Source organism: Camponotus vicinus, unplaced genomic scaffold (genome assembly GCF_025532165.1).
Source record: "Camponotus vicinus isolate PSW18456_S1 unplaced genomic scaffold, iyCamVici1.0 SCAF_2, whole genome shotgun sequence".
Lineage (NCBI taxonomy): Eukaryota > Metazoa > Arthropoda > Insecta > Hymenoptera > Formicidae > Camponotus > Camponotus vicinus.
The window spans coordinates 17,853,312-17,878,753 of record NW_028141956.1 but is presented as its reverse complement, the minus strand read 5'-3'; the positions used below and the strand labels follow the sequence as shown (position 1 = coordinate 17,878,753).

General features: G+C 43.7%; 1 protein-coding gene and 1 pseudogene across 1 annotated transcript; both read left to right on the top strand.

Annotated features, from left to right (window-relative positions):
* The first annotated feature begins 1,432 nt into the window (after positions 1-1,432).
* LOC145966471 (uncharacterized) lies at positions 1,433-2,100 on the top strand (annotated as a pseudogene).
* A 17,219-nt stretch (positions 2,101-19,319) lies between these two features.
* Positions 19,320-21,518, top strand: LOC145966275 (uncharacterized). Its single transcript, XM_083090251.1, has one exon. The coding sequence runs from the start codon at positions 19,320-19,322 to the stop codon at positions 21,516-21,518; it is 2,199 nt and encodes a 732-aa protein (XP_082946377.1).
* Positions 21,519-25,442: the final 3,924 nt, after the last annotated feature.

Genomic DNA, 25,442 nt, shown 5'->3' with positions numbered 1-25,442 from the left:
AAGATGGTACCATTGGTTTGACCTTGAAGAGTCATTTGAAGGTCACGTGAAGGTCACTTCAATTTTTTTTAATGGAACACCCTATATATTTTTGCACATTCTAGTAGCTTATCTCGAGAGCTTTCCAAAACACTATAATTAAGTTCCTTTTCGTTAAGTACTTTTTGAGTTATGAGGCTTGAAATAATTTCTTAATTTTACATAAACCGTAAAATATCTTGTAAAATATTCATTTTTCGATTATCTTACCTTAATACTTTTATGTACAAAATAATGAGAGGAATCAATTGGTGTAAAGGAAACACATAGTTGTTTTTAAGAAAAAATATGGAATTGTTAATTGCAAATTACATATTTTTTCTTAAAAATAACTATGTGTTTTCTTTACACCAATTGATTCCTCTCATTATTTTGTACATAAAAGTATTAAGGTTAGATAATCGAAAAATGAATATTTTACAAGATATTTTACGGTTTATGTAAAATTAAGAAATTATTTCAAGCCTCATAACTCAAAAAGTACTTAACGAAAAGGTACTTAATTATAGTGTTTTGGAAAGCTCTCGAGATAAGCTACTAGAATGTGCAAAAATATATAGGGTGTTCCATTAAAAAAAATTGAAGTGACCTTCACGTGACCTTCAAATGACTCTTCAAGGTCAAACCAATGGTACCATCTTATGGCCCCCTCGAAACCATAAAACTTTTGTCTGAAACATTTTTCTCTAAAATGCTTTGTTTCCGAAATAATTGCGTGCGTTAATTAAAATGGCTCACCCTGTATATCGATCGATACAAAAATTAAAATCTTGAATTTGGTTCGAGAACATCCAAATTGGAGCTTAAAAACAATCCACAAACATGGAGGGAGTGCACTTAAAAACAAAAGTGATTTGAAAAAATGGCAAGTACAAATCGAGCAAGGTGGAGGAGTAAAAGAAAAGTTTAACATGATCCAGAAATGGACTTTCGATCGTTTTGTTGAAGCCCGACAGCAGATGCAACCTATTTTGACAAGAACTATACAGCAGTGGGCTTCTCAAGCTGCTATACAATATCAAGGACCAGAGTTTTCTTTTACAGCATCGCATACTTGGGTTACAAAATTTAAAACAATCCATTCTATTCGCCAAAGAAAAGTAACGCGTTATTTAAAATCAAAAAATGCATTGGATTTACCGACGATATTAAAAGAAGCAGAAAAATTCCAGAAACGGATCGCAAAAAAATTTTAAATTTTCATCCTGACTTTGTTATTAATACAGATCAGACAGGTTGCGAATATCGTGTTGATGTACGCAGAACATTAGCCGAGAAAGGACAAAAAATGATAGATGTTTTTCTTGGTAACTTTAATAAAGTCACACATAGTTATACAGCACAATATGCGATTACCGCTTCTGGAAAACTTCTTCCGAAAGTGTTTCTTTGTATGCAAGAACCTAAAGGAGTTTTTGGTCCTCGAGTTTCGGTCACTGTCGAAGAATTAAAAATTACGGAAATGTATTTGTCACGGCATCAAAATCAGGAAAATTAACAAAAGGCCATTTCACTTGTTCTGTAGAAAATGTTCTTACGGAATATTGCAAAAAAGAGGAATTTTTACTTATTCTAGATTCATAGGGAGGTCAAACAGATTCGGCTCATTTTAATAGTATTTTTACCGATGATGATGGAAATTCCAATTCAACTATCGAAATCATTCCTCCTCATTGCACTCCATATTGTCAACCATGCGATATTTATTTTTTTCGCCAAGTTAAGAATTTTATTAAAATGCTGCAAAATTCTGTAGAGGTGTTGCAAAATAAGCGGCAATTATCTGCGAGAGAAGATGCTATAAAAATCCATTCTCTCATTCATCATCAATTTTCCGCTGATGCATTTTTAAATATGATACAATATGCATGGTATGCGTCAAAATTAATATCAGAAAGAAAATTTTTTTCAAATGTAAATGAAATTTGCTTTCCTAAAGATATACGTTCGTTAAAATGTAATTGTAATGCGTGTGCTTTTATTAAATGTGCTGTATGCGGAAAATATTTATGTTTTGCATGTTTTTATGATTTATATCATCCGGCGCAATGTAACAAATAAACAAAAAATGTATTTATTTTTTTTTAATTTTTAACTAATTATTTTTTTATGTATCTATTTAATTCTTTATGTATCTATTATGTAATTATTTCTTTATCTATCTATTTAATTTATTACTCATTATTATTTTCTGCATAAATATGTAATATGTAATAAATATATTATAAATATATAAGTAAGATATTTTCTAATCGACCTTCTAGAATCTTTGACAGGATCACACGGCCCTTCCCCCCTCCCCCCCGCGTAACGTTTTCTGTAACGATACTTTAACGGCATCCAGCGGTTCACAGCAGGTAGAAAAACCGATTTTGTAAAGCTATGAAAAATGAAAAGTGTGTATTCTAACATTATTAGTATGCCGAATATTTATTTAACATAATAAATAATACATGTTATATACATATATATAAATAAAATAAAAAAAAAGAAAAAAATTATGACAGCCCAAAGTCCTGAACCTGGGATCCCGGGATTACTATTCTTGCGCTCTGCCACTGGACTAGCGGCACCGATCGAAAGTGTGTCTTTCTTTAGGCCTGATAACGAACCTGGCAATTTCTCTAAACTTCGGGAAAAAATAAATTTTTTTTACAAGGCGCATTGGACGAAAAGCTCGAACACGGATCAACTTTTTTTCGATGCAGATTTACCACATCAAAGGAGATCAAAATCGGTGAAGAGTCAACCGCGACCTCCCCTTGTAAGTATAAAAGAAAATGTTATATACGTATGTTTGCTAATTTCTTTAATAGTTATAATATTATTAAGTATAAGTCTTGCATATTTAAATGAGTAAAAAAAATTTTGTTGCGGGACGTAACAGGATACTATTATTCGCATATTTTTTAAGTGGTTTTATTCATAGTTTACTAAGAAAGAAGAATAATGAAAAATAGCTAACTAAAGAACAAAATAACATTAATAATAATAAATAAAAATAAGTAATAATTATGAGATATATTAATTTTATATGACTATATGCCGTTCGTACAGTCCGATAATAGATATAGATATCTATTTGGATATTTGAAGGATTTATTCGTATCAACGAAGATATAATGATATAGCATTTAAACAGCATTTAAAAAACATCTGTTTATTTTGCTCTCACTCATATGTATACTCTGCGCATGCTAGTAATTCGTTGTGCAATTGTTTAAATCGATCATCATCTGTTTTAAAGCGTGTGCGTCAGCATAACGTCTTCTTACTGTGCTAAGAGTAATCTTACTGTATAGTGAGTGCTTTTTCAGTGATTTAATATTCAGTGTTTTAATATATAATTCGTCTTCATCGAAATGGCTGATTTAAGTACGCAAAGATACGGGCAACGACACGATAAAGTATGGAAGGACATTTTCTTCGCATTTGTCCGCAATCGGACAATTTGTCTCTTGTGTAATTATGAGCCGTCTGTCGTTAAAAAATATATTCTGGAGAGGCATTATAGAGTTATACATTCCGGAGAATATTCTAAATATACAGCTCAGGAAAAATTAAAAATACTTGAAGGATTAAAGTTAGTTCATCATGAAGATAGTACTTATCATTCATTAATTTCTAATGCCGATAATGATGATGCGAAAACTTTAGCTGCATCATACGCTATTTCGTTTCTCATTGCGAAACATTCCAAATCGTTTAGTGATGGTGAATTTATAAAAAAATGCCTCATTGAGACAATAAAATGTTTCGATGATAAATTAACTGTCGACGAAGCTGCGAGCATTCCGCTTAGTCATCAAATAATAGGGCGTAGAATTAGCAATATTGTATTTTCTATTGAAGATAAACTAAAATCTTTGTTAGCATCTTGCTCGTACTTTACATTATGTCTTGATGAAAGCACCGATAATCGACACGTGAGCTAATTGAGTATTTTTACTCGAATCGCCCAAAACAATTTCTCATGTGTCGAGAAGCTTTTAGATTTTGTTACGTTACATGACACAACTACAGGTATTGACATCTTCGAAGCTGTAGAAAAGTCTTTAAAAAAATTTAATACAGATTTTAGAAAATGTTCGGCTATAACTGATGGTGCCAAAACAATGATTGGCTAAGGAAATAGATTTCTCGGTCAAATCAGGAAGCGAGATTTAAAATTCCCCATTATACATTGCATTATTCATTAAGAAGCGTTATGCGGGAAAGCTGTTCAACTGTGTATTGCAATGCAAACGGTAACAAAAATTATTAATTTTATTAAAGGTGGTAATAAGTAACGATGCGTCCTAAAACGCATCACCCCGGAAATTCCCGGCCCTCTATCGGCCGGAAGCTGCCGCCCGACGACCACCAGTCGGGCAAAGGGCAGGGGCGCAGTGCGTCCACAATTTTAAACTTATAAAAATTCTCCAGCCGAATATCACCAAAGACCGACGAACAGCCCCGATGATACGCCGGGTAGACGGCTCCTTTCGACAACCCCACCACCGCTCGGAAGGGTTGTACCGTCTGCGCCGACGCGAGTGAGCCACCCCGTATAAGAAGGGCTTCCGTCGACCAGAGAAGACACTTTGTCTCATGCGGGCATCGCAAGAGAACGAGCCAACTCCGAATCCTCTCCCGCTAGTATAGCGCGGAGCCATCCAGATCCATTTCCGAATCTCCCAGGTACCGATAAGAGGCAGAGGGTGGAGGGATACTCCGCCCACTCAGTCTCTCAAAAGTCTCCCAGCATTACACTCCAGACTGCCATCCGAACCGGAGGGAAACTCTAGTTCCGCCGAGCGTTCTCGGACCGCCAGTCGACACTTGTCCTACCGCCACTAGAGTATCGCAAACGTCCCAGGGTGGAGAGAGAGCTGCCTCCGACAAGTGTTCCGATACTCTCATCCTCGCGAATCCATTCCTAACAACACGCCTTATACCGCGAACTCAGGGATACCGGGCACACGCAACCCCTCCGAGTAAACCCGATTACAATTGTTTGTCAGGCGTGCGAATTTAAAAGCCCAACGAACAGCTGATGGCCGTGCCAGACACCGCGACAAAAACCGCGCGTAAACATGTAACAAAAAAGAAGCTAGGAATCTGTTTCGCGCCCATGCATCGGAACCACGAGAAAAACCCAAGCGCCGGCTAATAAAACATAGCGCCGACTAATTGTAATTACATCTAATACCGCGTACACACACACACACACACACACACACACATACACGCATTATAAAATACACTTACATACAATAAATATACACACAATTCCAATAAATTCGCGTTGCTTCTCTCTAACCCGACACAAGAACTCCTGATCCCGGCGAGTTATCCCGCGGCCGAAAACGGACCGTGACAAGTTTTTTTCTCATCGAAAGTTTCAACACTTTCTCGAAGAACATAACGCAGCTTATACTGATGTTCCTTTATATTGTGAAGTTAGAAAAGTTCTTCGCAATAAGAAAAGAAATCTTTCTTTTCTTGCAAGAAGTATCTATCGCAAAATGTGACGAATATAAATTTTTTCTAGACGATTTAGAATTTCTTTGTAAACTCGCTTTTATTACTGATTTGACTAATCATTTAAATATTTTAAATTTGAAGTCGCAAAGAAGCAATAAAATTATTTCTCAATTAGTTAGTGCCATTGATTTTTTTCGTAGACAATTATTATTATTTAAAAATCATATCGAGACAGGCTGTGTACATTTCTTCCTATCTTATCAACTTCTTTTTAAAGAGCATGGTGCGAATTGCAATTTTCAAAAGTATCTTTACTTAATTGATTCACTTATTAGTCAATTTAATACGCGATTTAGTGATTTTGAGATGCTTAGAAATGACGTAATTCTTCTCGAGAATCCTTTTCTTGCAAAAATAGAAGAGCAAAATATAGAATTGTAACAAGAACTTTGTGATTTACAATTTGATCTTTCCCTTAAAACACAATCGGAAAAGGGAATAGAGCTTTTCAAAATTTTAGACGTAGCAACTTATCCGAGGCTTAGAAATTTTGGTCTTCGATTTTTTTCTATGTTCGGATCCATTTATTTATGTGAATGTTCCTTTTCTAAAATGAAATATATAAAAACAGACAGACGCTCTTGTTTGAAGGATGCATCGTTGTCTTCGTTAATGCAAATAAGTACATCGAATATGCAAGTAGATATTTCATCTGTCATCGAATCGTATGAAAGGCGTAGTCGTACAAAATTAGTATAGTGTCTTCAATTATTACGTATTTTTATTTATTATTAGTGTAACGGCGGAGCCGTTACTAGAGCCGATTAATAATTGCGAACACCCGCTTGCGCCGCCGATTGAGCACCTCGATCGAGCCGCCGATTGAGAGTCGCGGCCTACCCCACTGCAACATGCATAAACGTATGGGGGTATCGCGTGGGGGTAACCAGCCAGGTATGTAAGGCGACCGCTCCGGCAAATCAAGACCTATTCCTGTCCCGACTCTCGGGACGCTCGAAGCCACAGGGCGCACTCTGGGCATTCGAAGCTTACCGAGCTCCTTCCTTACTCTGGTCCAGAGCACGGTCGCTACCGTGCCCGGTCGGGTGCACTCGACAACCAGAAGCATCCCGTCGAGCCACGGACAATCCGGTTGAGGGTACGGGCGCTCTCGTACTCGGTCGGTTGCAACCGACGTCCGGAACTGTCCGGCTCATCCTCGAAGACCGAGCAGCCGTTTTCACGGCTCCTGACCGAATAGCCGTTCTCACGGCTCCTGACCGAATAGCCGCTTCCCCGGCTTCCGGATGACAGCCGTTTCCACGGCTCCCGGACGACAGCCGTTTTCACGGCTCTTGGAAGAACAGCCGTTTTCACGGCTCCTGGAATGAATAAAGAACAACCGCCTTCAAGGCCTCACTTCCTAGCCGTATTCCTTACTCGACAGCGATATCCACGGTCTTGGGCCAAACTGACCGTTTCTTTGGCCTCGCGTGGCGCCAATCCGCGTCCGTTACCTATACTTTGGGTGACCTGTCTTAACTCCCCTGGTCTAGAGCCCGGTTGCTATCGGGCCCGGTCGGTTTCAACCGACGTCCAGTATCTCGGTGTACTACGGGCGCTCTCGTGTACACCACCCTGAGGACGGGTGCTCCCGTCCTCGGCCGACCACGGTTGGCAGACCCTGCTAGACCCGAGCGGAATCCGTTAGCGCACGGTGCGATAGCGCACCAACCCGATAGCACACGAAAAATTGAACACAATTCCCGATAGCCCACGTCCCTTTAGCACACATCCCGATAGCACACAAAGTAAATCGCGCACAATCCCGATAGCACACCAATGAGAAAGTACAGACTGCACCCCCGCCCACGCCCCCGCACCCCGTTGCAAACCCATATGGAACCTTGTGTGCTATCGGGATGTGTGCTAAAGGGACGTGGGCTATCGGGAATTGTGTTCAATTTTTCGTGTGCTATCGGGTTGGTGCGCTATCGCACCGTGCGCTAACGGGACCCTTCCGCTAGACCCGTGTCCGTGCCTCGTTGCACATGACCACCCTGTAGGTCTCTCGCGCCCGCGTCCGCGACTAAGTTTACGTGATCACTCTGTACATATCCTGCGTCACTAGATTAAGGTTTGTGTTCGTAAGTTGCATCCGATCCGCGTCGTGTAACACGCGATCATTCTGTACATATCCTGCGTCACTAGATTAAGGTTTGTGTTCGTAAATAAGTTGCATCCGATCCGCGTCGCGTAACACGCGATCACTCTGAGCATATCCTGCGTCACTAGATTAAGGTGTGTGTTCGTAAATTCGTCGCGTCCGATCCGCGTCGTGCTGTACGCGACCAACCTGTACATATCTTACGTTCGTCGAGAGAAATCCGTGTTCGTCACGAACTGTACGCGACCAGCTTGTAAAGATCTTGCGTTCGCGTTAGAAATACACCTGTTTGTAAAACTTAGTTTAAGAATTACGGAATAAAGAGTTTGTATCGTAATTAACACGTGTAGTTCTGCGAGCCTGAGCCTCCCCTTCTCCCGAACCCTGACTCCGGCGAGCCGATCCGCGGCGTCGGGAAAGGTGCTCCGTTACATTAGTATTATTATTTTGTTCTTTAGTGGTAGTTGCTTTTGATTATTCTTCCTTTTTAGTGGATTAGGCTTACAGGGGAAATCACTTAAAAAAAAAACGCGTCAACAATAGTACCTCATGTGTGACGTGGAAATTTATTGTTAAAAATATTATAATTGTTGTTATTCTAATTTATATACAGGGTTTGTCAAAAGTGTGGAAACCCCTAAATATCTCACAAACGGTGCATTTTAGAAAAAAATGTTTCAGGCAAAAGTTGTTTGGTTTCAAAGGAGCCATAAGACGGTACCATTGGTTTGACCTTGAAGAGTCATTTGAAGGTCACGTGAAGGTTACTTCAATTTTTTTAAATGGAACACCCTATATATTTTTGCACACTCTTGTAGCTTATCTCGAGAGCTTTCCAAAACACTATAATTAAGTACCTTTTCGTTAAGTACTTTTTGAGTTATGAGGCTTGAAATAATTTCTTAATTTTACATAAACCGTAAAATATCTTGTAAAATATTTATTTTTCGATTATCTTACCTTAATACTTTTACGTACAAAATAATGAGAGGAATCAATTGGTATAAAGAAAACACATAGTTGTTTTGAAGAAAAAATATGTAATTTGCAATTAACAATTCCATATTTTTTCTTAAAAACAACTATGTGTTTTCGTTACACCAATTGATTCCTCTCATTATTTTCTACATAAAAGTATTAAGGTAAGATAATCGAAAAATGAATATTTTACAAGATATTTTACGGTTTATGTAAAATTAAGAAATTATTTCAAGCCTCATAACTCAAAAAGTACTTAACGAAAAGGTACTTAATTATAGTATTTTGGAAAGCTCTCGAGATAAGCTACTAGATCGTGCAAAAATATATAGGGTGTTCCATTTAAAAAAATTGAAATGACCTTCACGTGACCTTCAAATGACTCTTCAAGGTCAAACCAATGGTACCGTCTTATGGCCCCTTTGAAACAAAACAACTTTTGCCTGAAACATTTTTTTCTAAAATGCACCGTTTGTGAGATATTTAGGGATTTCCACACTTTTGACAAACCCTGTATAATGGCATCATATAATGGATATCCAACAGTCTATATAAATAACTATCGTCCATGAGAGTACTTTGTGCTTCTAATAAAAGCATCTTATATAAAATTTTAAATTTATAATTATTTATTAATTTATAAATCAGAAACCGATCAACATACTAATAAAAATCTAATTTAACGAATAGTTTAATTAATATAATATAATTATATATTTAATAAAAAAATAATATAATAAAATATAATATAATAAAATATACATATGTATAATTTAATAATACTTTATGATTATCACATCGTAAATGTAATTAATAATCGGGAATTAAAACTTTGTTATACATTTTGAATTAATTATCTAGAGATATCTAAATTTTAAAAAATTCGCGTATTTAAAATATTGACATTTGGCAAACGGGGCGTAGGGAACGGCATCGCATTATAGATGCGCCGCTCCTGTAGTAAAGTGTCGCGCGTCTTGGTTACGGTTGCTAGAGGACTCGTTGTTAAGGTCTCGAGACGTAAGGGGCGGGGAATAGGCGTTGACTCACGGAAATCGGCCGAAAAGTGCAAAACATGGACAGCTCTGGCATATACTAACACCGCTTTATCGTCCACTGTAAATAATGATCCGCAAATCTTTCTTACTGATTGCTTGAGCTCAGATAACAAGATAGATTCCGACGAAAATCAGTCAACAAGTCTAGAGTCAAATTTTATTAATGATGACGAATCAATCTTAACCAGTTCACTAGTAATGACCCATATATGGCCAAAAAAAAGTGCCACAACTGGTAATGGCCCATATATGGCCACTATGAATAACTTTGCCAATTTTCAACGGATTTGCATGAAACTTGATACACCCACATTTTTCGGATCGCTAATGACAAATTTGGGATCAAAATTTTAAAATTCAAAATGGCGAATTTAGTATGGTGAATTAATTTTGTTATTCAAGAATAACAAAATTAATTCACCATACTAAAGTATATACTCAAAATGCGTGCGTGCGTGCGTACGTACGTGAAATAACAGTTTGAATGTCTTGAACTAATCCGTTATCTGCGACCAAAAAACCTACCGAGTGTGATATATTTCCATAATGGAATATCAAAATTAATCACCAGAAACCGCCATATTGGATCTGCCAGTTTAAATTTTGCAATTTTGTCTATAGATTCATCATAAGAGACTCGAAAAACGCGAACATATCGAATTTGATCTACTCCATAATAAAATAACAAAATTAGTCCGCCATATTGAATTCGCCATTTTGAATTTTGAAATTTCGACCCTTGATTCGTCACCAGCGACACAAAAAACCCCTTATAGATAAACTCATCTAAAATACGAATTTATTTGCTCTCACCAGTTTTGGCACAAAACGTTGATTTCGAGTGTACCAGTGAACGGGTGCATCCCGTTTGGACACGTAACGATTGGACACGTAATATTGGACACGGAACGATTGGACACTGCACGATTGGACACTGAACGATTGGACACTGCACGATTGGACACTGCACGATTGGACACTGCACGATTGGACACTGCACGATTGGACACTGAACGATTGGACACTGCACGATTGGACACGCACTCTGCACGATTGCTACCGGTGGGGTGGATGCGGGAAGGGGGCCGGCCGAAGGCCCCCCTTGCACCCCCCGCGCGCGCGCGCGCGTGTGTGTGTACATATGCGATGTGTGTTGAAGCTCGTTTCGCGTGAAATATTGCAAACCCATGTGGAACGGTGTCTAATCATGCAGTGTCCAATCATGCAGTGTCCAATCGTGCAGTTTCCAATCGTTCCGTATCCAATATTACGTGTCCAATCGTTCAGTGTCCAATCGTTACGTGTCCAAGAAAGTGTCACCCCCAGTGAACTGGTTAAGAATGAAAGAGACTCGCGATTCATTACTAACTCAAAAAGACAATCATATCATTTTTATAGACTTAAATAGAAACCCTTTTGATAGAGGCGCAAAGGACTACCAAAAAGCAAATAAATTTCCTAAATATGTAACGTGCGGTTTTCGTGTCCGCGAAATGTACGGATAGCCGTCGGAATTGGGCGTCGGGTTCCAGGAATTGATGAGTGCTTTACGATAACAAAACCTTTATTGTGACTCACGTATTTACATATAGTGTATATTCGCGCAGCGCGAATGGAATCGTCGCGTTGCAATTCGCTCGCCGCGTATTTTAATCGGCCGCAGATCTCGCAGTGGAGTGCGTTACAATTATTAATATTGCCGTTAATTTTATTTCTCGGATAATCGCTCGGCTGAATATCGAATTCCTCGAGCGCGCGGTGAATTTCGCCGAAGCCGCGCGTGTCGCAGTTTTTGCCGCGGTTCTTACTGCTCAGCTGTTCGATACTTTAAATCGATGCGGTTATTCGGCTTAGCTATTTAACTTCTTCCCCTTTAAGGATTAGAGGTTTTGGAAGGCGTCGCGACGCTAGCAAGCGTCGGAGGCGGCTCAAGTTCCACCCCCGGAATAGGTGCGACGCCTGATATTCGGATCTCGGGTGGAGGCGATTCCGCAAGCACCGATATCAATCGGCCGAGGCAGCGTTCGCACTACCTTCTGGCTTTCTTGGATTTCGCTTCGGATTTTCTCTTCGCTTGCTTGTCGTCAGATTAGCTTGGCTCGAGAAGGATCGGAAGGGTCTGATCTGAACCGTGCCGAGACCGTCTTTTTATAATCCTCTAATTAGCCCGAGTCGGCGTATTGTGGAATTACCCCTACCGAACGGGGTAACGTAGTCGGTCGGTTCGTGCCCGCTCGGAGGGGTTCGGGGCCGCCGAACGCGGGCCGGTGCGCTCTGCTCGTTCGGGTCCGGTCGACGGTCTTCGGTGGCGGTCGGATTTTTAAAGCTAGGCCGTTACGCGGCCCAAGCTTTTCGCACGAGTGTATCAGCTTTAAAAATGTGGGCGCATCGCGCCCCTGCCTCTGCCCGGCGGGTGTTCTGCCGGGCGGCAGCTTCCGGCAGTTATTTGGCCGGGAAACGATGCATTCGGGGTGCATCGTTACATCGCCCCCCTCCTAAAAGTACGCCTGAATTCGAGGCGTCATCAGTCCGGTTATTCGGGACCTTCTCGCATGCCCAGGTCTACCGGATTCGCCGGTGGTATCGAAGTTTCCCGTCGTGGCTAAAGCGGAGGATCCACTGTCCTTTTGCGGTTCGTGGGTGGTAGCGGCGGGAAACGTGTACCGCGAAATGCGGTACCTCAAAGACAATGCCCGGCTCGACCTGGACTCGTATTGGAGGTGCCGGGAGGGATCCCATGGGCACTAGCATCTCCGGTACGGCGGCGGGGGTGGTGTTGGCCGTTGTCTCCCTTGCTGGTGGTAGTGGACGGCGTTCATACGGCCGCGGCTGACGTCTCCCTGGCAGTGGTGGAGGCGGGATCGCCATGATTGCGGCTTTTCTTGCTTGCTCGCGGTCGGATCGTTGGATTATTGTTCCGACCCGAGGTGCCCTGGATTTTACGGGTGGTGCCGGGGCTACGGGCGGTTCGGCTGGCGGAGACTCCGTCTCGGCCAGAAACTCGTCGATGGCAGCGAGGATTTCGTCCTTTCCGTTCGACATCTCGATCGCTTTTAATCGTCGGATCGCTCGGTGTCGCTATCGTGGCTGCCGTCGTTTGGGGGAAGGTCGTCTTCTGTGTTGTTTTCCTCGCTGTTCTTTGTTTTCAGGTCCTGTATGTGTACGTGTCTAATCCACTTCCCCCGTTTACTTTTAAGGTCGACTATAACGGGTGAGACGATGTTTTTCACCTCGTACGGCCCGCTGTATTTCGGTGCTAATTTTGCGTTAAACGCGTCAATTTTCTTAGAGAGCGGGTGTTCTCGTTTCCACACCCAGTCTCCTATCCTTGGTTTCCAGTTTCTGCGACGGAGGTTATAATTTTTTTGTTGGCGTTGGAATGCCTGGGCCAAATTGATGCGGACCAGCTCATATGCTTCTTCCAGGTTTCGTTGTACGGTGTCCGGTGTGGCTCCCTCGGTCCTGGACGCATCGGTTTCGGTCGGTGGCGTCAGCTCTCGGCCATGTATGAGGTATGCCGGCGTGTATCCCGTGGCGTCGTGTGTCGCAGTATTGTATGCGAACTGGAGAGCCGGTAGTTGTTCATCCCAGACACGATGATCTTTTTCCACGTACTGGCTTATCATCGTTTTGATGGTTTGATTAGTGCGTTCCACGGGATTACAGTGTGGTGCGTACGCGGGTGTCGTGATGTGGTGGATGTTAAGGGCCTTGAGACGGTCTTCTAACTGCTTAGAACGGAGCTGAGTGCCATTGTCCGTGAGAATGGCCTCTGGTCGTCCGTGTCGCAAGACCAGGTGGTCGGTGATCGCCTTGGTCACCGTGTCAGCGGTGGCCCTCCGTAGCGGCACGAATTCTGTCCACTTGGTAAAGCGATCTTGGATGGAGAGGAGCCAGGTATGACCCTTCCTTGATCGGGGTAGTGGTCTCACTAAGTCTATCGTTGCCTGTTCACATGGCCTGGTGATGTTCGTCGCGTGCAGGGTTCCAGCTGGCCGAGTCTAGGCGGCCTTGTGTTCCTGGCAGCTTCTGCATGTTTTAACGTACCGCGCAATCTCGCGGAACATTCCGGGCCAGTAATATCGTTCGGCGATTCTTGCAATCGTCTTGGCGATCCCCAGGTGTCCGGCCGTGGGGGCGTCGTGGAAACGCTCGATCGTCTTCTGCCGCAATGGTCTGGGAATGCAGATCTTCCACTGTTGCTCCGGGCTAGTTTCCTTGAAGTCGAGACTATGCAGGATCTGCCGGTAGAGTCGTCCTTCGTGGATCCTATATTCGGGCCGGGCGGTGGGATCCCGTTTTACCTCCCCCAATATACGACGGTACTACCCACAATCGTTAGACCGGTTCGCGCACACCTCGGGTTGTCGGGAGAGGGCGTCGGCAACTCGGTTGAGTACCCCGCGGCGGTACTGTACATCGAATTCGTATTGTTGCAGTTCGAGGCCCCAACGCCCGAGGCGTCCAGTTGGAGATTCGAGCTTCCGAAGCCACTTTAACGCTTGGTGGTCGGTGACTACCGTAAAGGCGTACCCCTCTAGGTAGTTGCGCATTCGCCTAATCCCCCAAACGATGGCGAGACATTCTAACTCAGTGGCGCTGTAATTCCGTTCAGCAGCATTGAGCGTGCGGCTTGCGTAGGCGATGACGCGGTCGCCGTCAGGGTATCGCTGTGTTAATACGGCTCCGAGTCCGGTACTGCTGGCGTCCGTTTGTAGGGAAAACCGGCGCGTGAAATCCGGACACGTGAGCACCGGTGCGGAAATCAACTGCTGTTTAAGCGTTTGGAATGCGTTAAGCTCGTCCGCCCCCCATTCCCACCGGGCGTTTTTCCGGGTTAGGTGCGCGAGTGGCGCGGCGGTGGTTGAAAAATCCTTTATAAAACGGTGGTACCACGAGGCCATCCCAAGGAACTGCCGGACTTGTTTTATCGTGGTTGGCTCGGGCCAATCGGCGACGGCGCTTACTTTTTCCGGGTCGGTCCGCATCCCGTCTCGATCAATCACGTGCCCCAGGTATTTTAGTCGGTCGACACAAAATTTGCATTTCTCGGGGTTCAGTCGGAGATGCGCGTCCCGGAGTCGGCGGAATGTCTCGGAGAGCATCTCGAGGTGTTCCGAAAACGTGCGGCTAATGACAATTATGTCATCTAAATATACAAAAACGTGTGGCTCGAGTTCCGGCCCGAGAATGGTGTCGAGCAGTCGTTGGAAAGTGGCGGGGGCCGAGTGCAAGCCGAAGGGAATTACCTTGAAATGAAACAGGCCCTTGCCCGGTACCGTGAATGCGGTGATGGGGCGACTTTCCGGCGTCAAGGGTACTTGCCAGTACCCATTCTTTAAATCCAGCGTGGATAAGTAGCGCGCGCCCCTTAATTTGTCCAGAGTGGCGGTCACTTGGGGGAGTGGATAGGCGTCGCGGTGCGTGACGTCGTTTACCCGCCTGAAATCCACGCAAAACCGGTACTTTCCATCCTTCTTCTTCACCAGAACGATCGGGGAATCCACGGACTACTGGAAGGCTCTATGACTCCCTGTTCCAGCATCTCGTCCACCTCTTGGTTGATAACGGCTTGCATCGCCGGATTACGCGGACGATATCGCTGCTTAATCGGCGTTGGATCTTTCAGGCGAATCTCGTGCGTCAGTTGTACATCCCCGGACGTCCTTAAATTTCCCCATCTCGTGACTGAGAAATTGTTCCAGTTCCTCGCGCTCCTCGATCGTCTGATCGGCCAATCCTTCGGTCATGCAGCACCTCTTTGAGCCGGCGGCCGCGGTCAACGGGGGCGGTGGTAGCCCTATTCGCAATTTAGCCTGTGCGTCAATCCCGAGAAGAACGTCGCTTTCCATATTCGGCAGTATCGCGAAGGTGTGCATGGCGGTTCTCGCGGCCACGCGTATGTGTACCATAACGGTGTCCGGTGCTTCCGCCGGCGTCCCGTCCACTAGCAAAATCTGTCCTCCCCCTCCCGATTGCTCGGTAACTCCCTGGATCCGGAGCCTTTGTATCGTGCGAGCGTTGATCAAAGAAATTTCGGACCCGCCGTCCACGAGGGCGTTCACCTTTAGCCCTTCTAGGTACGCGGTAACGTGAGGTCGCGGTAAGAACCTTATTCGGGGCCCGTGGTGGAGCTTGCGACCGCGGAGGCCCCGGCCCCGGAGGCGTTTCCCGGACGCGGGTGGCACTCGGAAGTGAGCACCTCGTCCTTGCCGCATTGTGAGCAAAATTTTTTCGCTGGCCGGCGACACTGCATTCGGGTATGTCCTCGCTGTTTGCAGCGCCAGCAGCATTCCGTTTTATTATACGCGGCGGCGATGGTCGGTGCAGTGGTAGTCTTCTCTTGTTTTCGCGCGGCCTGTTTCTCCCTTTCGATATCCTCGTATTCCCTGGCCCGGGCTTGTAACTCGGCTATGCTTTGCACGTCGTCTATTCGGACATACGTTTTATAATCCGGATGCATATTGTCATATAGCGTCTCGAGTTGCTCTATGCGCGAGAATCCCCCTGCCCGGCGCATCAATGTCATCATTACCGTCGAGTAATGCGTGAATTGCTCCTATCGTGCCTGCCGTCGGCTTAAAATCTCGCGTCGGAGCGCGGCCGTGTATCGCCGCGGAAAAAATTGCAATCTGAACGCGTTTTCGAATTCCTCCCACGTCTGCCAGCCCGCGCAATGGTTCCGATACCATAATAAATTGTCCCCTTTAAGTACCTCGGGCAAACCCTTGAGCATTTGGGGCCCCATAAACCCGTATCCATCCCTGAGCTCCTGTATGCGCTCTAAAAACGCAGCGGGGTCCCGTCCGTCAAAGTGGCATCCCCACTTACGGATTTGGTTGATTACCTTTACGTTCGGGGAAGGTACTTTCGGGGTTACTTGCGCGAGGGGGGCGTACGTCCCAGGGAAGGTCACCGGGATTTGAGAAGCGGAGCCGGTACTCGTTTCCCACCCAAAGGCCTCGAATTCCTCGAGGTGATCGTCTATATATTTGCTCATACGGCGGCGGAGGTCGTCCAGCAGTCCGGAATCGTCTATGTCATACGACCGCGCCACGGCTGCTAATTACGGTAGGGCATAAATCCACCCTTTCATCATTCCGCCTGAATTCTATGAACTTGAATGAGAGGAAGAAAAAGAAAAAAAAAAAACGAAACCGGTACTTTCGATATTTCGCGGTCCCTGTTCGGGCGCCAATGTAACGTGCGGTTTTCGTGTCCGCGAAATGTACGGATAGCCGTCGGAATTGGGCGTCGGGTTCCAGGAATTGATGAGTGCTTTACGATAACAAAACCTTTATTGTGACTCACGTATTTACATATAGTGTATATTCGCGCAGCGCGAATGGAATCGTCGCGTTGCAATTCGCTCGCCGCGATGTATTTTAATCGGCCGCAGATCTCGCGGTGGAGTGCGTTACAATTATTAATATTGCCGTTAATTTTATTTCTCGGATAATCGCTCGGCTGAATATCGAATTCCTCGAGCGCGCGGTGAATTTCGCCGAAGCCGCGCGTGTCGCAGTTTTTGCCGCGGTTCTTACTGCTCAGCTGTTCGATACTTTAAATCGATGCGGTTATTCGGCTTAGCTATTTAACTTCTTCCCCTTTAAGGATTAGAGGTTTTGGAAGGCGTCGCGACGCTAGCAAGCGTCGGAGGCGGCTCAAGTTCCACCCCCGGAATAGGTGCGACGCCTGATATTCGGATCTCGGGTGGAGGCGATTCCGCAAGCACCGATATCAATCGGCCGAGGCAGCGTTCGCACTACCTTCTGGCTTTCTTGGATTTCGCTTCGGATTTTCTCTTCGCTTGCTTGTCGTCAGATTAGCTTGGCTCGAGAAGGATTGGAAGGGTCTGATCTGAACCGTGCCGAGACCGTCTTTTTATAATCCTCTAATTAGCCCGCGTCGGCGTATTGTGGAATTACCCCTACCGAACGGGGTAACGTAGTCGGTCGGTTCGGGCCCGCTCGGAGGGGTTCGGGGCCGCCGAACGCGGGCCGGTGCGCTCTGCTCGTTCGGGCCCGGTCGACGGTCTTCGGCGGCGGTCGGATTTTTAAAGCTAGGCCGTTACGCGGCCCAAGCTTTTCGCACGAGTGTATCAGCTTTAAAAATGTGGGCGCATCGCGCCCCTGCCTCTGCCCGGCGGGTGTTCTGCCGGGCGGCAGCTTCCGGCTGTTATTCGGCCGGGAAACGATGCATTCGGGGTGCATCGTTACAAATATAATGACTTAATTTTTGAAAGAGCTCGTGTAAGTAATATAAACAATAAGGTTTCAATAGCTCTCCCGATTAAAGCCAATACGCAAATTGAGCGCGAGGGAGTTATAAATTGTATACGATCTTTAACTGACGTAATTCAAGAATTAAAGTTAACTTCTGTTAGTATAGCACAAACGGATTATTATGATGTGGTACTATGGAATTTTCTATATAAAACTTTAAAAGATTTTTAGACGATCAACCAATAACTCTAACAGTTTGTAAAGTTTCTTTAATACGCTGCCCTGAATTAGATAAGAGGATAAATTTAATATACGAAAAGCATGCGACAAAAATAGAGGGATACAAGGATGTAAATAAAACCTATAATAGAATCCGTCAAAATTATTATTGGCCAACAATGAAACAAGACATTCAAAATTGCAGAGACTGTCAGATTAAGAAACTAATCAGAGTAAAGACAAGGCAACCCATGTTGATAACCGACACTCCAGGAGCAACATTTGATAAAATTTCTATGGACATTGTGGGTCCTTTACCTACTACACGCAACAATTACTCGTACATATTAACAATGCAGGATCTCTTAACGAAATACTCAGTAGCCTCATCCTTAAAAAGAGCAGATTCCCTTTCAATCGCCGAAGCATTTGTCGTAACCCGACGAAATAATAATTTAATTAAACTAAAAGAAAGAGATTAGGAAATAAGATATTAAGATATTAAGAAATAAAAATAAAACGTGACGAAAAGAAAAGCAAGTCACGGCCAAAGCTGAATAAGCATAACAAAACGGAGCACGAACCGCGCTCCGGCCCAGGGACACCTCATCCTTCCTGTACCCAACGATATATAAACCGATCACCACGACGGGGTGGCAGAAAGAAATCTGAAGTCATCAACAATATAAGCCGCCGCATTGACTAAAGTAGGCTCGCTACGCTTAACCCTAGCGTATAAGACAAACACAAGAGTAGCGTAAGGCCAGTGTAAGAAGAACGACCGAAATATATTCCTTTACTATCAAGTACGGAGTGTCTACATTTGTTGCCTGGGTCCTAATCCTTTGGGCGAAAAACCCTGAAGTCCCGTCCCCCACGGCGCGGGCACAACATAAATTGGTGGCAGCGGTGGGATTCGCCTGCATCAAGTGAGACAAAGGAAATAAAAAACGTCGTGACTGCACACACCCGCTACTACAACGAAAAGCAGAGAAGTCAACTAGGAACTTCCCGGACACCCGATTTAACGAGGTAACGACCGGACTGCAACCCAAGGAGGAGACGACCTACCTCAACCGCGGAGGACAACGCGAGAACTGCGACCAAAGGAGAATGCTGCTCATCGCACTAATGTAAGTCGAACGAAGCAATTATTATAACGCGTGGATGTCGGAAGGACAAAACAAACGATCAAACAATAGAACGAACGCATCGTGGCTACATAGCGATTCTGCGGAAAGAGCGATAACACGTAGTCTATTAAGCTCGCAAAGAATAGCAGAGACCGCGCTTCAAGATATCAGTAGTAATGTGCGTAAAAATTTAGAAGCATACTACTCAAGCGACAGCTCGTCCGAAAACGAATACGGAGCGAACGTAATAATTGAACGCGAATATTCATTCGGCGAAATAGATCCGAGTTTAATCGCGAACACCGACGACGCGGAGTCAGCGGTTAGCTCGCCCAGTAGAATAACACTTAGGCGCGAATTTTCATTAACATCATACGATTCGAGTATTTTCAACCCCGAAATAATATATCGCGAACGTGGAGACATGACACACGCACCACAGGGTACATCGCGAGACATCACTTCCGTAGAAGTAAATAGAGAAATCAATCGGTTACGAGAAGAATTGGATAACGATACCACGAATGCTCGATCGCAACAAGAAATAAATAATCCACCCGACGAATTCAAAGATATGATGCAAGCAATGATGCAGGAGATTAGAAACCTGCACGTCGAAATAAATGATGTCAGAGAGAGGCAAGGAAGACAGAGTACTGGACGCCTCACGCCATTAGAAGATAGACGCGAACCAACATACGACCTTTCGTTCGACGATGTACGACATCATCGGGGACGCGGACATCTATCGTTGAAAGAAGCACGCGGTTTAATACCAGAATTCGACGGATCAGCAAACAAACTACAGGAATTCGTGAGTGCAATCACGTACGCGGTTGAAAATATTAACCCGTTATATGAAGTCACATTATTAGGCGCAGTATTATGCACGAAACTAAAAGGCAGAGCGATGCTAGATTTTCAAACGCGAAAGATTCAAAATTTTGCACAATTGAAACAAGAATTAGAAGCTCGCGTTTACGCCAGTAAAAGGAATACGACACATCTACAAATAGATTTCAATACGTTAAAACAGAAAACCGGCGAAAACGCGAGAACATACGGACTTCGAACAGACAAGTTAGCGATGGAACTATACGAATCAATGCTAGACGGACAACAGTATACGACCGATCAAAAACGCGTAATACTCAATATTATCCAACAACAAGCCTTAGAGAATTTCCAGATCGGATTAAACGATGATATAAAAACAGTAGTGCGATCCCGAGGTTATACGACACTGCAAGAAGCAATATCGGCTGCGAGCGCAGAAGAGAAGGTCAAGGGACCGGCGATAGTCAGCACACGACCAAAGAGCGCTGCGACGCCGACATATTACCGTGACACTAGAAATGTCATACAATGCCAAAAATGCGGAAAATTAGGGCATCATGGGCGAGAATGCCGTACGAGCCGTTACGCTACACGGTTTTCATTACCGAAACCAGAGCGACACTCGCGCGTAAATACCGTTGACAAATACTGCAACCATTGCAAGAAAACTGGTCACAATCGCGAAGAATGTTGGCTGCTACACGGACGACCTAACAGAGATCGACCTAACCGCCAAAAGCCGAATCAAACGGCACGAGACAACAAAAATCGATATAATCACGACAGAAAGAAAAAGAAGACCTACTACGCTCAAGAGAGTGACGAAGAAAACAAGGAAGAGGAAAAACAGAGGCCCGCCAGCGAGTATCACGTATCGCACATAAGACGAACACCTCACACACACACAGGCCTGGATTTAGTTGCATTACCCATGCAGGAGGCAAAAGGAGGAAAAACAAACCTATTATGCGATACAGAAGCGGCCATTTCACTTATTAAAGTAGGAAAGTTAAAAGGAGAGACAATGATAACCGAAGATAAAATAGTCCTCACAGGTGTGACCGGACACAAGATTCACCCAATTGGGCGGATAAACGCCACCATAAACTTACGAGATGGGAAAATAAAACACAGACTGTATGTCGTGAAAGACGATTTCCCTTCGGAATATGAAGGAATATTGGGAATAGACTTCCTTAAAGAACAAAAGGCGATATGTAATTACGCCACAAAACAGCTAAGAATCGGACGGAATATACTAAGACTATATCCTTATCGGAAGATCACGTTACAACCACGGAGCGAGACGATAATGCAAGTAGCAACTACAATCAACATGATGGGGATAACCAGAGCAGAAGAAATAATACCAGGAGTATTTATAGGAACTGCCTAGTAGAGCCCGAAAATTTTTTATGCCCCGCGAGCGTAATAAACACGAATGAAAACGAGGTCGAAATACTAATGCCTCAAATATCACTAGAGGAAATTAAAACCGAAGAAACAGCAGAAGTAAATAAAACTTGCACAAAAGCGGAGGGGAAAATCCCCCGGCGCACTGAGAAAATATTGCAGGATCTCCGCACTGGACATCTAAACAAAGAAGAGGAAAGGTCAGTAAAGGAAATCTGCGGAGAATATAGCGACGTATTCCACACAGAGGGAGAGCCGCTCACATGTACAAATACAGTGACACATCGAATTGCAACGCAAGCGGATAGCGCAGCGGTCAACATACGACCGTACCGGCTACCAGAGAAACAAAAAACCGAAGTGAATAAACAAGTGCAAGAGATGCTAAGAAATGGAATAATTCGAAAAAGCGTAAGCCAATGGAACGCACCCTTATTGGTTGTCCCGAAAAAACCAGATGCGTCTGGAAAACAAAAATTGAGAGTGGTAGTAGACTTTCGAAAATGGACGACCTAACGGTAGGCGATTCATTCCCTCTACCGAATATCACCGACATACTAGACCAACTAGGAAATGCAAAATACTTCACAACCCTCGATTTGGCATCAGGGTACCATCAAATTGAAATGGAAGAGAGCGACAAATGCAAGACAGCGTTTTCCACGCCATACGGGCATTACGAATTTAATAGAATGCCGTTTGGATTAAAAAACGCGCCCGCCACATTCCAACGTTTAATGAACGCGGTGCTAAGCGGACTACAAGGAATAAAATGTCTAGTATATTTAGATGATATCGTAATTTTTGGAGTCAGCCTAACGGAACATAACAAAAGATTGAGAGAAGTATTGAGAAGATTGCGGGAAAATCGACTAAAATTGCAACCTGACAAATGCGAATTTCTGAGGAAAGAAGTTACGTACCTTGGACATAAAATAACGGAAAACGGAATATCACCGTATCCAGCTAAATTAGAAGCTGTAAAACATTTTCCTATACCAAAGAAGGTTAAGGACATACAAGCATTTATAGGACTAGCCGGATATTATCGAAAATTTATCGAAGGATTTTCTAAGATAGCGAAACCGCTCACGAAACTAACGAAGAAAGGAAAAAATTTCGAGTGGACGCAAGAACAACAAAACGCTTTCGAGACATTAAAAGAAAAGCTGACGACAGCGCCGGTATTAAAGTACCCAGAGTTTACGGAAGAATTTATAGTAACAACGGATGCCTCCGACTACGCAATCGGAGCAATATTATCACAAGGCCAGATAGGGCAAGACCGGCCAATAGCATATGCAAGCCGTGTATTGTCAAAGGCCGAATTAAACTATAACACGACCGAGAAAGAATTACTCGCTATAGTATGGGCCGTTAAGCATTTCCGACCGTATTTATATGGAACAAAGTTCACCATTGTCACGGATCACAAATCGCTTGTATGGCTATTCAATGTCACCGACCCCGGATCCCGATTAATCAGATGGAGGCTTAAACTAGAAGAATACGATTATGTAATAATACACAAGCCCGGGACAGCAAACAGAAATGCTGACGCGTTAAGTCGGCATGTGGCGGACATCAACGCGGTCGAAGAGAAAGAGACAGACGACGTTACGACAAAGAAAGAATATACAGAGGACGAAAAGTAAAGAATACTATATGAATATCACGACGCACCCTTAGGAGGACATCAGGGAATTGAACGCACGATAAACCGGATTCGAAGGACCCACGATTGGAAAGGGCTGACGAAGGACGTCGAAAACTATATAACGAAATGCGAACTCTGTCAGAAAAATAAACTGTCAAGAAAAAACAAAGCGCCATTAATATTAACAGATACCGCCGACAAACCATTTGAGAAATGCGCATTAGATATAGTAGGACCATTAACAATTACAAATAAGGGAAACAAATATATATTAACCTTCCAAGACAATCTGACGAAATTTAGCAAGGCGATACCGATAACGAACCAAGAAGCCGCGACAATCGCGAGGGAATTCACAACTAAAATCATATTCGAGCACGGTATACCAGAAAAAATTCTAACCGACCAAGGAACAAATTTCCTAAGCGAGATATTCAAGAATACTTGCAAACTATTGAAAATCGAGAAAATACAGACGACAGCGTATCATCCGGAAAGCAACGGAGCACTGGAACGATCACACCGGACACTAGCTGAATACCTACGACATTATATAAATGCAGATCAGACCGACTGGGACGAGTGGATTCCATACGCAATGTTTACATATAATACAACCCCACACACAGCAACAGGATTCACCCCATTCGAACTGATTTACGGGCATACTGCGATTCTACCGACAACGCTATCATAACCTCCAAGACCCACATATACGTACGAAGACTACGCGAACGAACTCAAAGAAAAATTGCGCGCGACGCAATAGTTGCGAAAGAGCATATACGCAACGAAAAGATGAAGGCTAAAGGAAACTACGACAGGAAGACACGTGAAACGAAATTCGAAGTAGGAGAAAAAGTCCTATTACACGACGAAACAGTTCGCCGAGGACGATCGAAAAAACTAGATTCCCTATGGATAGGGCCTTACGTAATCACCGGGAAAAATTCCGACGTGAACTACACGATCAAAATGGGAAGAAGAACAATACGCGTACACGTGAACCGATTAAAAGCCTTTATCGAACATTAAACACACAAAAAAAAAAGAGAGAGAGAGAGAGAGGGGGAGGAAAACGTTAACAAACCTAAGAAAGAATTAGATAAAAGACAGCGAGAGCATAAAACTCTTTAGGAAAACGCAACGACGTAATATGATACCCATGTATTACAGGAGTCTCACTGCCCTGAGCGGAGGCAGGACAGAAGAACCTGACACCTATAAGACCTGGCAAATAAAAAAATTCCGGCACGAACCAGGCATATATTTTGAAAAAATAGGAAAAATTAATCAAGTCGAGTCCACATGGAAAATGGTGATCAGAGCAGACATCACAGCAATGGACCACCGATAAGAACAAGTAACGGGATATATGGCACAAACAAGAGCATTATGCTACGACAAGCCATTAGAACAAAAAATGAAAGAAACATGCAGCATATTACTACAAGTAACAGAGAAGGAATATAAAAAAGCAGAAACCTTATTGACACGAGGAGACGTTTTTAAGGAAAACTTACCAATTAACGAAGAAAACACGAAGAGGACTAATAAACGGCCTCGGAACAATAGCAAAAACGCTATTCGGCACAATGGACGCCGACGATGAAAAGATCATCACTGAACAATTAAAATTAATAAAGGGAAAACAACAAACGCTGCAGCACGCATTAAAAAATCAAATAAGAGTATTAAACGCAACTATCGCACATGTGGACGAACCAGAAAAAATTATACAAGAAAACGAAGAAAGATTTCTAAATATAACGGAAAAAATGCGACAAAGTTGGCTACGAACGACAGCAAGTTTTGGAGATAGAGAAGAGATGGACGAACACTTCATCGTATTAAATGCAATCATTAGAGATCTAATAATCGATACTACAGACATTATTGACCACCTAACCAGCACAAAAAGTGGAATAATAAACATAAGATTAATACCGATCGAAACAATTATTGATAACCTTAAGGAAATCGCGACACAAGTTCCACAAGGAACGCACTTCCCCTTTCAAATAACAGGAAAATTGGGGAACAATCGAAAAATTTATAGCGATTAGCGCATACTACGATAACGAAGGCATAATTACGGTAATAAAACTCCCACTAATTATGTACCCCACATATGATATAATAAAGGCTACACCCCTACCCACCCACAAACAAAACAACACCTTTATATGTATAGAGGTAAACCAACCCATAATAGCGGTAGACATGGACAGCCGAACATATTTTACAACC